Genomic DNA, 17,350 nt, shown 5'->3' on the forward strand with positions numbered 1-17,350 from the left:
ATAGTGTAGTGTTAGGTTAATTGTAGGTAATTGTAGGTAGTTTATTTAATTATTTTATTGATAGGGTAGTGTTAGGTTTAAAGGGACACTGTACCCAAAAAATTTCTTTTGTGATTCAAATTGAGCATGAAATTTTAAGCAACTTTCTAATTTATTCTTATTATCAAATTTTCTTCATTCTCTTGGTATCTTTATTTGAAATGCAAGAATGTAAGTTTAGATGCCGGCCCATTTTTGGTGAACAACCTGGGTTGTCCTTGCTGATTGGTGGATAAATTCATCCACCAATAAAAATGTGCTGTCTTGAGTACTGAAACCAAAAAAAAGCTTAGATGCCTTCTTTTTCAAATAATGATAGCAAGAGAACGAAGAAAAATTGATAATAGGAGTAAATTAGAAAGTTGCTTAAAATTGCATGCTCTTTCTGAATTACAAAAGAAAAAATTTGGGTACAGTGTCCCTTTAATTATATCTTAGGTTAGGATTTATTTTACAGGTAAATTTGTTATTATTTTAACTAGGTAACTATTAAATAGTTCTTAACTATTTAATAGCTATTGTACCTGGTTAAAATAATTACAAAGTTGCCTGTAAAATAAATATTAATCCTAAAATAGCTATAATATAATTATAATTTATATTGTAGCTATATTAGGGTTTATTTTACAGGTAAGTATTTAGCTTTAAATAGGAATCATTTATTTAATAAGAGTTAATTTATTTCGTTAGATAAAAATTATATTTAACTTAGGGGGGTGTTAGTGTTAGGGTTAGACTTATCTTTAGGGGTTAATACATTTATTAGAATAGCGGTGAGCTCCGATCGGAAGATTAGGGGTTAATAATTGAAGGTAGGTGTCGGCGATGTTAGGGAGGGCAGATTAGGGGTTAATACTATTTATGATAGGGTTAGTGAGGCGGATTAGGGGTTAATAACTTTATTATAGTAGCGCTCAGGTCCGCTCGGCAGATTAGGAGTTAATAAGTGTAGGCAGGTGTCGGCGACGTTGTGGGGGGCAGATTAGGGGTTAATAAATATAATATAGGGGTCGGCGGTGTTAGGGGTAGCAGATTAGGGGTACATAGGGATAACGTAGGTGGCGGCGCTTTGCGGTCGGAAGATTAGGGGTTAATTATTTTAAGTAGCTGGCGGCGATGTTGTGGGGGGCAGGTTAGGGGTTAATAAATATAATATAGGGGTCGGCGGTGTTAGGGGTAGCAGATTAGGGGTACATAAGTATAACGTAGGTGGCGGTCGGCAGATTAGGGGTTAAAAATTTTAATCGAGTGGCGGCGATGTGGGGGGAGCTCGGTTTAGGGGTACATAGGTAGTTTATGGGTGTTAGTGTACTTTAGGGTACAGTAGTTAAGAGCTTTATAAACCGGCGTTAGCCAGAAAGCTCTTAACTCCTGCTATTTTCAGGCGGCTGGAATCTTGTCGTTAGAGCTCTAACGCTCACTTCAGAAACGACTCTAAATACCAGCGTTAGAAAGATCCCATTGAAAAGATAGGATACGCAAATGGCGTAGGGGGATCTGCGGTATGGAAAAGTCGCGGCTGAAAAGTGAGCGTTAGACCCTTTAATCACTGACTCCAAATACCAGCGGGCGCCCAAAACCAGCGTTAGGAGCCTCTAACGCTGGTTTTGACGGCTACCGCCGAACTCCAAATCTAGGCCTAAATGTGCAGAAAACCCCCCATAGAAATTCATACTTAATAATTCTTGCTTTTGTGACAAATGGGCTAAACATGGGCGTATATGAAATTGTCTAATCCCAGCGTAATTATGTAAAGATTTTCGAACTGCAGATCTCAGTTTTTTTTCCCCAGCTAGAAGGTGGCAAACTTTTCTTAAAACACTCAAAATACTTATAACCCTAATAGAAAAACACATAGATACAAAAAATAGAAGTGATTGTAAGATGCTATTCGCAGGAATCAGCGTAATTTGATTTATATTGTTTGCAAATGTTAATTTTTAAAGTGTTCCACCCCCCGGTCTCTGCTAACTTCGCTCTATCGTGTGAAGTGTCCCTTTCTAGGGAATTCCTTTAATTTATATAGGAGCCACTCACAGGGAAATCCCCTTTTTCTGCAATAATTCTACAATGGCAGTCCCTGCGAGGGTCAGCGTGAAAAAACACATCTGATCTGGAGAGATTTAGAGAATCGGCCCCTTAGGGAGAAGCTCAGCAGTAATTAGGAAGACTTTGCTTCCTGAGGAAGGCTGTGTACAGGGCAAAACTGATTGAGTATTACCGGTCATTTTTACTGCAAATTAAAATTATTTAATCCATGAACCTATTTTATCCTTTTAAAGGGACAGGAAGGTCAAAATTAAACTTGCATGATTCAGATAGAGCATGTAATTTTAAGACAGTTTTAAATTCACTTCTATTTTCAAATGTGCTTTGTTCTCTTGGTATCCCTTGCTAAAAAATAATATGCACATATCCTACACTAGAGGGAGATAGCTGCTGATTTGTGCCTGCACACATTTGTCTCTTGTAATTGGCTAACTAGATGTCTAGCTGTCAGTAGTTCTATGCTGTTTCTTCAGCAAAAGATAACAAGAGAATGAAGAAAATTGGACAATAGAAGTAAATTGGAAAATAGTTTAAAATTGTATGTTCTATCCAAATCATGAAAGAAAATGTTGGGGTTTCTTGTCCCTTTAAAGTTTGTTGGCATTACAGTACTATACTATTTCTTCCTTTTCTATATTTTTTAAATCTTTTCCATAAAAGGAGTAAAACCGATTTAAACTGTCTTGTGTTTTTTATGATGAGCTTTCATTCCATTTAAATCATGAGTACACAATCAGCATCTTCTCGGTTGTAGTAACAGTATTAGACTATTGTGATTTTTTTCCTCTCCTTTCTTTATGTTCAGTGGCGTCACTAGGGGGGGGCGGGGGGGGCCCCCCCCTAGTGACGCCACTGAACATAAAGAAATTCAAAGAAATACAATGTTGAGATGCATAGATTATTTTATTAGAGGCTGGCATTTGTGAACATTAGTGGGACTGGGGAAGTTGTAGACACACAATTTTTTTGCCCCTTGAGCCAGTGCTGCAATTTCAACAAATAGTTTTCCTGGCTGCTTTTGCTTGTTTGTACTTTGCTCCTCCCCTGCCCAATTTCACTATGAATGTTGTGGGTGTGCCATGGGGCTTGCAAAGTTGCGCTGCTAGCCTAAACCTGCCTGCCTATCTGTGCTCACTGCTCAGTGACATGCGGCCCAGGGCTGTGCACTGACAGACTTGGAACAGAGTCAGAGAGCAGAATTTTCATAGTTTGTGCGCCTAAACCTTTTCTTCAGTGATTTATTTTAGAGTGCTCTGTTTATCTTTCATTTGATGTTCTGCTGAGCCAGGGAGCAGCTCTAGGCATGAGCTTTATAATTAATGCAGTGCAGTTTACATATTTTGTATGTGTGTGTCTGAGTTTTTGTGTGTCTCAGTGTTTTTGTGTGTCTCAGTGTTTTTGTGTGTGTGTCTGAGTTTGTTTCCGAGTGTTTGTGTGTGCATCTGAGTATGTTTTAAGTGTGTCTGAGTGTTTGTATGTGTGTTTGCCTGTGTTTTTGTGTGTGTCTGCTTTCTGGGGGGGGGGTGACACCATGACTTACCGCACCGGGTGACACCAACCCTAGTGACGCCACTGTTTATGTTCTTACACCTCTAGTGTATCTTATGATGTAAATAAATCTATAATTGTTTTTACAAAAAACAAAGGGCCAGATGGCAAGTGGCGTGCTATTTAGTGCTTTTGCTAGCGAGCGTATACGATGCAAGTTAACTTCAGGACTTCAGTTTTCACAACTACTACCCTCCCATAGACTTCAGTGGAGCTTGTTTAAAAAAAAAAAAAAAAAAATAACACTTAAACACTTATCGCTAACCTGCATCCCAATTTTCTTCACATAGAATAAAATGTTCTATTTATATATTTAATTATTATTATTTTTTTTTTTAAATATTTGTACCGATATATCAATATGAATATATTCTTGTATAGATATATATAGTTATATATATAGGAATATATATTTAAAAATACAAAAACTAATTCTACTATGTGAAGAACATTGGAATGTAAAATATTTACAGTAAAACACATTTTAAAATATTAAAATTGAATAATAAGGATTTTTCATGTTTTAAGGTATCCAAGTGGAAAGGGCTCCAAATTATATATATATATATATATATATATATATATATATATATATATATATATATATATATATATATATGTGTGTGTGTGTGTTTGTTTCATATACCATATCCATTTTAACACTTATACAATTTTATTTAATGAATATTTATAATAAAAATGTGTATATATGAGTGCAAAAAATTATTTTAATGTATTTATGTTGTGTTTGGTGAGCTTTTTTGTTTTAGCAATGAGGGCCCGATTGAATAAAGTCCGGATGGAAGGTTAGCTCCCCTGAACCTGTCTGCCTGGGATCGCAGAAAGTGGGCAGCATTATGCTACCCGTATTTTCACTTATGCGAGTCTGCAGCGAAAGGCCTCCAAAGCTGCATATGCGGCTTGAGAAATGGAGCCCTTAGGTTTACACAAGGTCTTCAGAAACGCTAAACCCTATGAGCGCAAATAGCAAACGCGTTTACTTATAACTTGTAAAACCCGCACGTTGTCACAATATTTATTATCGTGATTTGCGCTAACAATAGCGAGCCACTTGTAATCTAGCCCAGATTCACAATAATGCAGTTTCTGGGGAAATTAGACTTTTGCTGCATACCTAAGTAATTTTATAAGGAAAGCGCACCAGAGCACGCACAAGTGATGTTTTTGTATTATTGTGAACAGTCTCAGACAGACACACATTCTAAACTTTATCTAGTTGTGTGTCCCTTTCCATTAATTTTCTGATTGTAGAGGAATGTTGCTATTGAAGAGCTCCCAATTCCAAACATAATGGCCAGGGTTGTCTCAGCTTGGCAGTGCTGACCAATTGTACTTTCCATAGCTTTCCCTACTATAGTTGGCCTGGTTCCCAAAGTGAAACCAGGGACTTCCCATCTGACCCCTGACTCCACTCTTGGCCAGACCATGAACACCAGTGACTCCACCCAATCTGCTCACAAGTTTCCCTCAATCTGCCTAGGTTGTCCCAGTCCCAGAAGGCACTGGACAAATGTTGAGAGGTATGCTATTAGAGGCTAAATATTGAAAAGAAATGTAAGCCAGATATATACAGCAGTGATGCCAATTCACATTATCACATCTTCACAAGATGCAGGGAGAGACAGAGCTCAGTTCTATGTTTTGCTGTGTGCTGTGTCTGTCAGCTTCCATCTGAGAGCAAAGAACAGATTAAATCACCCTCAGTGTCAGCCAGGTAGTTAGCCTTCCATACTTAAGTTTCCCTTACTGCATGAAAGGTGCACAAGTCAACCAATCAGCAACAGCAAGTGTTCCCTCTTTGATGATAGATTGGCTGGCAGTAACGACAGGAAGCTGTTGTCTTTTAAACTCATTCAGACCATTTGAGCACAACACGATTTTGATCAGCATGGAGGTTTGTGTAAGAGTTTTCATGGTTATATGAAGTATTTTTGTTACTGAATTGGTGTTGGCTGTCTTTTTCCTTACAAATGTAGGAATACACAACTCTAAAATATTTAATATTATACACATTTCAAATAATATACAATTTTTTTTAGTTTGAATTATGCTCTACTGTTGGAAACAGTAGGTAGAAGAAGTGTACCATAACCTTAATTAGCCAAGGTTATTGATACTGATTACTGAATGCTATAAGTTTAGGAGCTGTATAATTGAACATATTGTGATGCATACTATGCCAATTTGCATGGGTATGCAGCCTTTTCAAATCAAGGGCCACGTTCAGATAATTTTTAGGCCTTTCTTTTAACTGATACAAAATATACACTTCAAATGGTCAATTCTTGCAAGAAACAGAAACATACATTGGATCCACTGTCCACACATATATAACAGGAACCAGTTTCAGAAAACAGTGGCAGTATGGGATAGATAAACAGGAACAGAAATGTTTGCTTTGTCACCACAGGGTTGTATAACGTATTGATATGTCTGGAAGTGGAAGGACTAATAAAATACATTGGAAAGTTGGATTATGGCTTCTGGATGTTAGGTTGGACAAGCACAGAACTTCAGGATGGTGCCAGTTTGGGAGCTCTATTCCCCTGTCCCTTCCCTTGTGAACTAAGGGTTGGCAAAAAACGTTACCTGCCCCGTCACAGCTCAGCCTTGACCTGAGATATAAGCTCTGCTCACCCTTAACACCTTAGCCCAAGATACTAGCCCAGAATTGCTGAGAGTTATATAAGCATGGTGTATAAACCTATTTCTTCTACACACACTGCAGAAACATGGGAGTTTGATAGCTCTTTAAAGACTGGATATTCATGTTAGAAAATAAAATGGAAGATAAATTGTATATATTCTTTTCTGTTTTCTTTAGGAAGCAGTTCACATTCCAATAATGAGAATAAAAATATTTAGTTCCATTATGTGTAGTAAACATTGCCCAGATGTCTACTTTCTGAAAACTTGTCCCCCAAGAGGAAACAAAAATCACCGTGGTGATTAATGTACAAGGTAGTGGGACGTGAGACCCAATGAATATACAGTATAATTGACCCTGTACAAAAATAACTTGCATGGGTTTAAAGCACGACCCAGACATAGTTTTCATTACAAGTAACATCCACTGCTGTGGCATATTCACAGTGCAGATGGAATGCATTTTTTTTGCTTTGACAGTTATTAGTCAAGCAAGCTTTATTTTGCAGCCAATTTTCATTATTCTTTCCCAACAGTATCTGTCTTGGTTATTCAGAGCATGTCCTTTGTTGCAAAATGAGTGGCTGCTTGGGTTTTTATGTTTAGCAATCTACTGCAGAAATCCATGCATCCTCTCCCTTTATTCAGACTTTTAGCTTTACAAACAATATAGTAAATTGTTTGCTCTGCTATTATAGCCTTACATGTATTTTTTTACATGTTTATTATTTGGAAGTCTTACATGCAGTGGTGAAACTGATTCTCTTTTTTATGGAGTGAAAACAACGGAAAGACTTGGGTTAGATTACAAGTGGTGTACAAAAATATTTATGCTATTATTTGCTAACACCACTCATGTGATGGTTGGATAGCATGGCGTGCCAAGTCTTTCTCCCCATAGACTGCTATGGGGTGCGCTACAAAACCCTATTCTGGTTTTCACTTGAATGCTAACCCAAAGCTAGGCTAATCCAAGTGCGCTAAAGCTGAAGATGTGTTAAGAAATAGTTGAAATAGCATCGTTCTTCACTCAGGACATATATATATATATATATATATATATATATATATATATATATATACAGTATATATATATGTATGTGTGTGTGTGTTTACGATAAAAGTCAAATTTTCTTCTGGGTGAAGGACAATGCTATTTCAACTATTTCTCTTTTAAAAACAAAAAAGTGGTGTTAGCGTTGTTTTAAGGGGAAATGGTATGTGACAAGGTGTTTGACAGGGAGGGGCTCAAATGGTTTTATATATATATATATGTATATGTGTGTATGTGTTTGTATGTGTATATGTATGCATGTATTCTTGCCCTTTACACTTTACTTCAGGGCACAACTTTTAATATCACCATTTTCTGGTAATTCTGTTTTACTATTGAATTGTAATAGCAGATTTTGTGATATTCTGAAGGTGGGCCCATGATATTGATTGTGCACCCTGCTTTAGTTGTTGCCAGAAGAACCTCTTGTGCTAAATACAAAGCGAAAAGAAAATCCCTCCATAGTGCCTAGTACCGGAGCAGAATGTGTTTAATAACCTGACATTTGGAACATTGGGTATATAAATGTATAGCTACTTCAGAGTCAAGAAAAAGGGAAGCAATAACATAAAAATGCACCCTAACCGTAAATCTGACTCATAGTAAGCCCTACATAGTGTTTGTTACAAACTTTATACGTGATCAGATAAATAAAATATGTTGTATGGCTGTCCATAATGTTAATACCCAAAATTTCAAATAGCAGGTTACTGAACAGATTAGGGCCCCTATAAGAGGTGGGGATAAAGACTAATTATTACGGAAAAGATAAGCATTCTGGATATACATACTGAGATAGAACCAGAATTCTGGATAGAATTAGATATTATTAAATTTTGGCAGTCATTTTGATAGGGATTTGGGTTAAGACTGAGACTAATACAGATGTTTTTCTATCTCCAATAAGCCTATTAAAATGTATAATCTGATCATTATACAAGAAGCATGATGTGTTTCTCTGCACAAAATGTAAATGCATTAGGGATGAATAGACAGTACTGTTTATGATGTCAATTTTGTTACAGTAGATATTACATCAGAATCTAAAAATGATTCATCTCTTTGGGGTTAATGTACTATTGCATTTCCTTTATATCGATATGGATAAGGTTAACTGAGGAGTTTTCATTGTTTATAAATATCATTGTAAATAGAAACAGAATTTTTTTTGTTTCATAAATACTTTAAGAGGTCACTGTTATATGTAGAAATAATATTTACCTGGTATAAAATAATGGAGTTCGGTTTTTCCCAAAATATAGTTTTATTTCCTGAGTAAAAACTAATATATCATAAACCTTTTGCATTTCTTTAATGGCATCAAATCGCTAACTTTTCTTTCACATAGTTGTATGGGCATATAAATAGATGGTTTACCCAGGTGCTGCACGGTCTTTGCTTAAGGCAAGCAGTCGAAACGCATAAGACCATTGAAGCTGAGGGTCTATGCCATGTGTAAGCTGTTTCTTAAGTGAGAGTGCCCTTCTTGTTGTATTTGTATGTTCATGTATATATATATATATATATATATATGTGTGTGTGCGTGTGTATATGTGCGTATGTGCATATGTATATATATATTTAAAATGTGTAAAAAACACTTTGGGGTCGATTTAACAAGCAGCAGATGCTGCTTCCGACCCTGATCGTTTCTGGACTGCTGCTCCTTAATGTCTCCGCCAACTTTTAGGTGGCAGACTGAAATCATCCCGATCCAATCCGATCAAGATGATTGACACCCCCTGCTAGCAGCCAATTGGCCGCGAGTGTGCAGGGGGCGGCATTGCCCAAGCATTTCACAAGATGTCGGCATTTAGCGAGGTCGAGCGGATATGATTCACTACAACAAATTATATCTGCTCAACCCTACATAACTCTACACCTATGTATTATATATCAGCTATGTGCATGCCATCTATTGAAAAAATGCATTTAGGTATCTGAAAATCATCATTAGAGAATGAGTCATATTATGAGTTCTGGTATTTAAAGGTGTCTTACAAAAATAGTGCTTACTGTGTATAGGATGAATGTAATGCAAATGTTATTTCACATAAGACTCAAAGGTCCTGAAGTTTTATCTCTCTAAACTAACACTTACAATACTTAGGACCAGATTGCGAGTGGTGCATTAACATTTATGCGAGGTGCTAGCGTGCCTCGGGTCTAGCACTCGTATTACAAGTTGAAAGTATATGCGATCGCTTGAGCAAAGTTCAAGGTTAGTGCGTCCTCGGAGCTCTGGTTAACTGTTTCGCAAAACAAAAAAGTGTCATAAAACACATCAAAAATACACTACAAAGTACAGATACACTCATAATAACACCAACTTATAAAAACTATTTAAAAAAAATAATGCACAAAAAAGTTATAAGGGCTCAAAGATATGAGGTCTCAGGAGATAGAAAAAAAGGCAGGCAAATGACTTTAACTTAGAGATATATACACATATAAATATGTATATGTTAGTATATATATATATATATATATATATATGTGTGTGTGTTTGTATGTGTGTATTTTTATGTGTGTACATATGTATTCATGTATTTATATGTGTATATATGTATTTATAGACATATATACACATATACACACATAAAAACATATGTACACACATATAGACATGTATAAAAGTGCATTGGAGCCCTTTACAGTTAAGTAGATGAAAACATGAAAAATCATATTTATACAATATTAAAGGAATACTGAACCCAATTTTTTTATTTCGTTATTCAGATAGAGCATGCAATTTTAACCAACTTTCTATTTTACTCCTATTATCAATTTTTTTTTGTTCTCTTGCTATCTTTATTTGAAAAAGAAAGTCCAGAACCCTGGATAACACTTTTTTATTGGTGGATGAATGACCTGAATCCAATCGAAAATCTGTGGAGTTATTTGAAGTGGGCTGTGCACAGGAGATGCCCTTGCAATCTGACAGATTTGGAGTGTTTTTGCAAAGAAGAGTGGGCAAATCTTGCCAAGTCAAGATGTGCCATGCTGATAGACTCATAACCCAAAAGACTGAGTGCTGTAATAAAATCAAAAGTTGCTTCAACAAAGTATTAGTTTAAGGGTGTGCACACTTATGCAACCATATTATTTTAGTTTTTTATTTTTACTTCCCTTCACTTAAAAGATTTCAGTTTGTTTTTCAATTGAGTTGTGTAGTTTATAGGTCACATTAAAGGTGGACAAAGTTCTGAAATGATTTATCGTTGTCTCATTTTTTTACATCACAGAAACCTGCCTATTTAACAGGGGTGTGTAGACTTTTTATATCCACTGTATATGGATATATATATATATATATATATATATATATATGTTTATATATATAGCAACATTAAAATTATATATTAAAAAAAGTGTATATATGAGTGTAATAGTTTTTTTTTATTGTTTTATTTTTTATTTCTTTTGTGTGTTTTGTTTTTTAATGTCACTTTACTTCTGGTCTCAAGTCGCGCTAAATATTATAGTGTAATTTTGGTTTGCACTCGAACACAAGCTATAACTTTCTACTTGTAATATGAGCGCTATGTAGCGCAGTCGCGATATCCATTGAAAGCATAGTTTGCACTAGATCGACGTTGGTAATCTTAGTGTGGTCAAGCGATACTACTTATTGCCTCCCTCGCTATCATTAGAGTGCAACTTGTATGCTAGCCCAATGTATTTAAGTTTTTTGTCATGATATTTGACTGTTCTCTTTTCTCTTACTGTTTTTATTATGTATTAATATTTTATATCTTTTTAATAATTGGTTTAATTGACCTAATTATCAGAGCAACATCTTGAATAAAATGAAAGCTATTTATGAAAGAGCACTGTATGTACATGTTAAAATATTTTTGCACAGTTAAGCTGTTTATTTGGATTTTGAAACAAATTTATTGGCTGAGCTCTATTTGATCACCCAATGCTCTGTTGGATTCTCAGTAGAGGATCATCTATTTAAAGGGACATTAAACTTCCTAGTGCAACTACAGTAGCATTCTTACTACTCATCACACCATACATACAGCTCTCTTAAAAGCTGTTCTCTTATTTTAACTCATTACAGAATCCTGGTGGTAAAGCTTTGCATTTTATACTGGGCGTCGCCATCTTGTAGCTCCCGTATTGTTGCATCCTGTGACAGAAGCAGTGCACTTTTACAGATCTGTGATGCTTTTTGACAGCGGCACCTTGCACTTCAGTTCAGCTCACATAATAGAGAATGGTAATGTTACATTTTGCAGGTTTTTTTGCACAGTTTAAAAGTTACATAACAAATATAACCTCCAAAATGGTGGTGCCCAGTATGAAAAAGCAGAACTTCACTAAATGATAATTGTAAGTGGTTATAAAAAAATAAAAACAGAGAGCTACAGACACAGAAGACAAAACAATAACATTGTGAGTAGTAACCATGTTATTGTAGTTGTGCCCAACCGTTTAACGTCCCTTTAACAAACAATTTTTTTTAAACAAATGCCCTCTTTGAGTTGCATGAAAACCAAAATGAATATATTGTATCAATAAAATGCATTTACACCAGATAAAATATGTTACTAACTTACTGATACAAATTCATTCAGTCAGTGGGCATGCTGCCTTCGAAAATCAAATCCACGGCTGAGAGTTCTGTATGCTCACAAACTGTATACGGAAAAATCACACAATAAGCTCAAGGTGACAGGTACTTCCTTAAAACTACAGACTTTAATGGAATCATTATTAAAGGCATATGAAACCCCAACAATTTCTGGTGTTATTTAGACAGAGCATAGGATTTAAAAAAAGTTTCCAATTTGCTTCTATTATCACATTTAGTTCGTTCTGTATTTAAGAGACACCTAGGTAGGCATCTGGACACTGCAGGGCAGGGAATAGTGCTGTCATCTTGTTCTCTTGCAAATAGATAACATTCTTGCAAAACTGCTGCCATATAGTGCTCCAGAAATGGGATGGCTCCTAAGCTTACGTCCCTGCTTTTCAACAAAAGATACCAAGAGAACAAAGACAATTGATAATAGTAGTAAAGTTGTTTAAAATTGCATGCTCTCTCTGAATCATGAAAGAAACATTTTGAGTTTCATATCCCTTAAAACAACTATAGAGAGACTGATCAGTGTTGACATCAAATAAAGCAACAATGCTGGAAATGTGATGTTTTTTCTAGCAGGTGAACTTAGCATAACCTTTAACAGGGTCTGGTCAGAAGCTATGTATTTGTATGTTATTGCAATGGGCTAATGCACCGTTGTGCATGTATTGGACTTTGTAAACACATGATTTATAATTTATATTCCCTTTGCTAAATGTCATGATACAGTGAATTGTGCAATAATACTCTTTGCGATTTATTTTGTGATTTATTCCTTACAGGGATATTCCGGTCATTCACATAGATGAATTACATACGTTTTTACAATATATGCATGTCGGCAAAAATGCTTCTAGATAAAGTAATCACTGTTTAATGCATTTTTCTGTGCATGTGGAGCATAATCTCAGTGCACCAGCATTTTAAATACTGCAGCTTCTCAGAGAGACAGTGGGGCTTGTATTATGTCAGCAATTATGCAAATGAAGTCATTACTGATTAAACAAGCACATTAGGCTCTCTGAGCAAGTGCTGTGTTTGAAATACTGGTGCAAAGAGCATACTTAAATACACTTTGAAATCAGCTATACCTTTTGCTAATATATGTATATTGCAAAAATGCTTCTATCCAAAACTGAACTGCACCTGTGTGCATTCTAGCTTTGGCTGAAATGTCCCTTTAAGAATCCCTGTGTTAATTGACAAGTACAATAAAAGCACTCAGGGGAATGCATATTGCTATTCTGTGGATAATTAAAATAAAAAATAGTGAAAATATAATGCAACGAACGTATTTATATTATGCAAAAGTACTGCTAAGCATAATTAGACATTTTATTATTTTTATCATGTGTGCACTAAGGATAGCATTTCTCTAATCCTTTGCCTTGTGTTCCTTTGCGCTCCAAGTTGGAAAGCTTTGCAGTGTCTAAGTAAAAAGTGCTAGTAATTCCTATAGTATTATGTTTTATTGGTATAATTCTCTGAACAATTGCCAGCACATATTATTATTTTATTAGATTTAGAAATGAGTTCAAAACGAATACACATTTCATATAATATGTTGTAATAAGTAATCTGATCTCTAGTGATGTAGCATAAAATACACTTTGTATACATGAGCAGTTTGTAAGATATACCTTTTATACTGTTTTACACTATGTATCCATGAACTGTTTGCAATACCTTTTATACTGGGAGGCCATAGTTTAGGCTCAGTCATTCTATATTAAACTCTGATATTGAAATGCTTATAACTTTTGAATGGAATTAGAAATGTGTCTGCAATTCAACAAGTTGCTTGGAATTTAGTGTTGCAGCAAATCATGACAATTTGAATTAAATATGTCTAGTACTTTTTGAGTTATTAAGTTACCTTTTTTCCAATGTGATTATATGAGGATTTATGGACAAAACTACAGTAATAGCAACTTTAACTACCTACATGAAATCTGGATGGATCTTATGGGCAGTGTATTCTTAATTTTAATTGAGTCCATGTGGCTTACTCATGAAAACTGAATTTTGGGAGCATATGCATACACCTTTTTTGAATATTTTATCAAAATAACTTTTAGATTGATTTTAGAAGTTATAATGATGTGGTTATACACGATCCCATCACTGTAAAATATATTCTGCATAGAGAAGTAATTTGTTAGAATATATCACCTGTGTATATATTGTACAACTTTTTAGTTTCGCGAAACAGTTAACCAGAGCTTTGAAGTTGCGGTAATCATTGTAGCGTAAATTGAGATTGTGCTTAACCTTTTAATGCCGTTTTGCCGTTGTATTCTGTCACAACAGCACTGGGCTTTAAAGCCGTTATGACGGAATACAACGTCATCGCAAATGGCTGTCCTGAAGCCTACTAGGCTTGCAGGATTTGATCGCGGTCTGGAGGGCGTTACTAGCGTCATAGTGACGCCCCCTAGACCCGAACCCATAATTGAAATCTCATGATCGTTTGCACAAACGCGTGATTTCAATTTGTCTACATCGGAACGTTGTTCCGATGTAGACTTTATAACCCTGTCATGAAAGGGTTAAGCAATCATGTTTACTTTCATCTCTTGTGCGCCACTCATAATCAGGCCCATGATAATTTACAGTACAGCAAATGATGAATGATCTAAGAATACAGCTTAAGCCAAAACGCTGGAGGCCGTCTTTGTTTTGATCTGGATACTATTGCTTTTCTGTTTTATGGATTACAATAAAATTTGATGTTTTAGCCTCTCAGCCTCTTTTACGCTTTGTTTCCCATAATAATTAGTTGCTAATTTATAAATATTTAAATGTAAATTGCGCTTTTCTTATAAAACTTCTGATTTCCTTTATTGTGTTCTAAAAAAGAGGAAACAGTTATGTGTCTCCGTAGCTTGTGTTAATTCCATTTGTATTGTGGTATAAAATATTTTTATAATATATACAGTATATGCTCCTAATTGGCTGAAGAGTAGGGATGGGCGAATGTGTTTATATCCGAATTCGAATGTTAGAACGAATGTTATTGTAGAAATTCGATTTACATAATAGAATGTTGATAAGAACGAATATTCTTAAAAATTCGATTTTCAAATGTTATTTATAGTTTTCGAATGTCACATTCAAATTCAATTCGAACGAACGAAGGTATCAAAATTCGTTTTAAATTTCGAATTTTTAGAACCATTCGCCGATCCCTACTGAAGAGCCGATTAAGAACAAAATCAGTTGGCAACCAGCCAAGAGCTGTGTTTAACCATTTTATTGACCCAATGAATTTTCTTATAAACAAAATTTAAAAATAATCTGGTTTTTTTGTTGGGGAGGGGGTTGGGGTATGATCCTCTACACTGGCTGTATGCTAGCATTAAAAAAAAATATGTCATGCATTCAACAGCAACCCTTGTAAGCAATCTCCTTATCCCTGCTTTGCGTCTAAAGATACCCAGACCAGGTATATACACCAGCAGACCTCAGATAAAAGGCATGCCCAAGCAACCTCTTTATATTAGCTGAATACTTAAGCATACAACATATCAGAGGCATGCCCAAGCAACCCCTTCATGTTAGCTCTATTCCAAATTAGACCTAAGATCTGAGGCATGCCCAAGTAACCCATTTATGTTAGCTCTATTCCAAATCAGACCTAAGATCAGAGGCATGCCCAAGCAACCCCTTTATGTTAGCTTTATTCCAAATCAGACCTATGTTAGCTCTATTCCAAATCAGACCTCAGATCAGGGGCATGACCAAGCAACCTCTTTATGTTAGCGCTATTCCACATCCGACCTAAGATGAGATGCATGTCAAAGCAACCCCTTCATGTTAGCTCTATTCCAAATCAGACCTAAGATCAGAGGCATGCCCAAGCAATCCCTTTGCATTAGCTCTATTCCAAATCAGACCTCAGATAAGAGGCATGCATAAACAACCTCTTTATGTTAGCTCTATTCCAAATCAGATCTAAGATCAGAGGCATGCCCAAGCAACCCCTTTGCATTAGCTCTATTCCAAATCAGACCTCAGATAAGAGGCATGCATAAACAACCTCTTTATGTTAGCTCTATTCCAAATCAGATCTAAGATCAGAGGCATGCCCAAGCAACCCCTTTGCATTAGCTCTATTCCAAATCAGACCTCAGATAAGAGGCATGCATAAACAACCTCTTTATGTTAGCTCCATTCCAAATCAGACCTAAGATCAGAGGTATGCCCAAGCAACCCCTTTTTGTTAGCTCTATTCCAAATCAGACCTCAGATAAGAGACATGCCCAAGCAACCTCTTTATGTTAGCTCTATTCTAAATCAGACCTCAGATAAGAGGCATGTCCAAGCAATCTTTTTATATTAGCTATAGGCCCAATTAGACCTCAGATAAGATTTGTGTCCCAGTATCCCCTTTGTGCAAACTTTATATTTATTGCTCCTGGTTTACAGAGTAATCACTTGTACTGAATAAGGTAAGAGAGGAGAGAGTGCTATGCCTAGCTACTTTAGGATTGGGCGCTGGTGATTTCTAAAGACAGAGAGGATAGAGTTTTGATTCTCCATAGTCCTCTTCCTCATCACCAGATCGAATTTTTGAGCTGGGTGAAACTTGTCACAGGCTTATTTCTTGCCTGTAAGTTGTAAAAGTGTGATTTAGAGTGATATATACAAATTTCAGTTTAGGTGGAGCAAATGATTACAGCTCTAATTGTCACATGCTGTTCCATATATGAGTAAAATGGTCATAACATTATTGAAGGAGTAATACGATATTTGCATGTACTGCCGTATAATTTGTATTCACAGCTACTTGAAATTGTTCCATACAGTGGACTCTTATAAAATGTTTTTTTTTTCTATTTTTTTTTATAGGTGAATCTGCAGGCTCAAAATTAAAGGCACCTGAACTTAATATTAAACGAAAAGAGTTAATTATACAGGCTGGAGAAACAATACATCTTACTTGCAGGTAATTGTCTCGCACTTACCTAACTCAGAATGATATATGTGAGAGAGTACCGTCTAGTTTATCAAAAAATAATAATGTGGGCTATATAATGTAAATAATTAGAATATTATATTAAAAGTTAGTATGCATTGGAAATATATACATATATTGATAAAATCATTTATATTTTCTTTCTAAAATGACTATTCATTTTTTTATGTGTTTAATTGGAAAAGGAACATTTTTAAAGTGGAGAGATGTTCCCAGGCTGAATAAACGTATATATTTTCTGTACATGAGTATAGCTCGGGAGGTATCTCTATCAACCAATGAGAATAAATACTGCAGTAGGCTGCATCAATTTCCTGATAATTTCTATTTAAATAAAATAGCTTTTTTCGTTTTTTATCTCTTCATGTTTGATTGCAACATTTATTTGTCCTGTCTTATATTTTTCTTCTTCCCTTTTAAT

At 35.5% G+C, this 17,350-nt stretch overlaps 1 protein-coding gene across 1 annotated transcript in view; it reads left to right on the forward strand.

Moving 5' to 3' along the window:
• The window catches only part of FLT1 (fms related receptor tyrosine kinase 1), a 121,218-nt gene that overhangs the window by 22,653 nt on the left and 81,215 nt on the right, over positions 1 to 17,350 (forward strand). The window contains exon 2 of the mRNA XM_053708483.1: positions 16,803 to 16,899. Within this exon, the coding sequence (XP_053564458.1) occupies positions 16,803 to 16,899 (97 nt within the window). The remainder of the gene's footprint in view (positions 1 to 16,802; positions 16,900 to 17,350) is intronic.

The sequence above is a fragment of the Bombina bombina genome, chromosome 3, assembly GCF_027579735.1.
Source record: "Bombina bombina isolate aBomBom1 chromosome 3, aBomBom1.pri, whole genome shotgun sequence".
Lineage (NCBI taxonomy): Eukaryota > Metazoa > Chordata > Amphibia > Anura > Bombinatoridae > Bombina > Bombina bombina.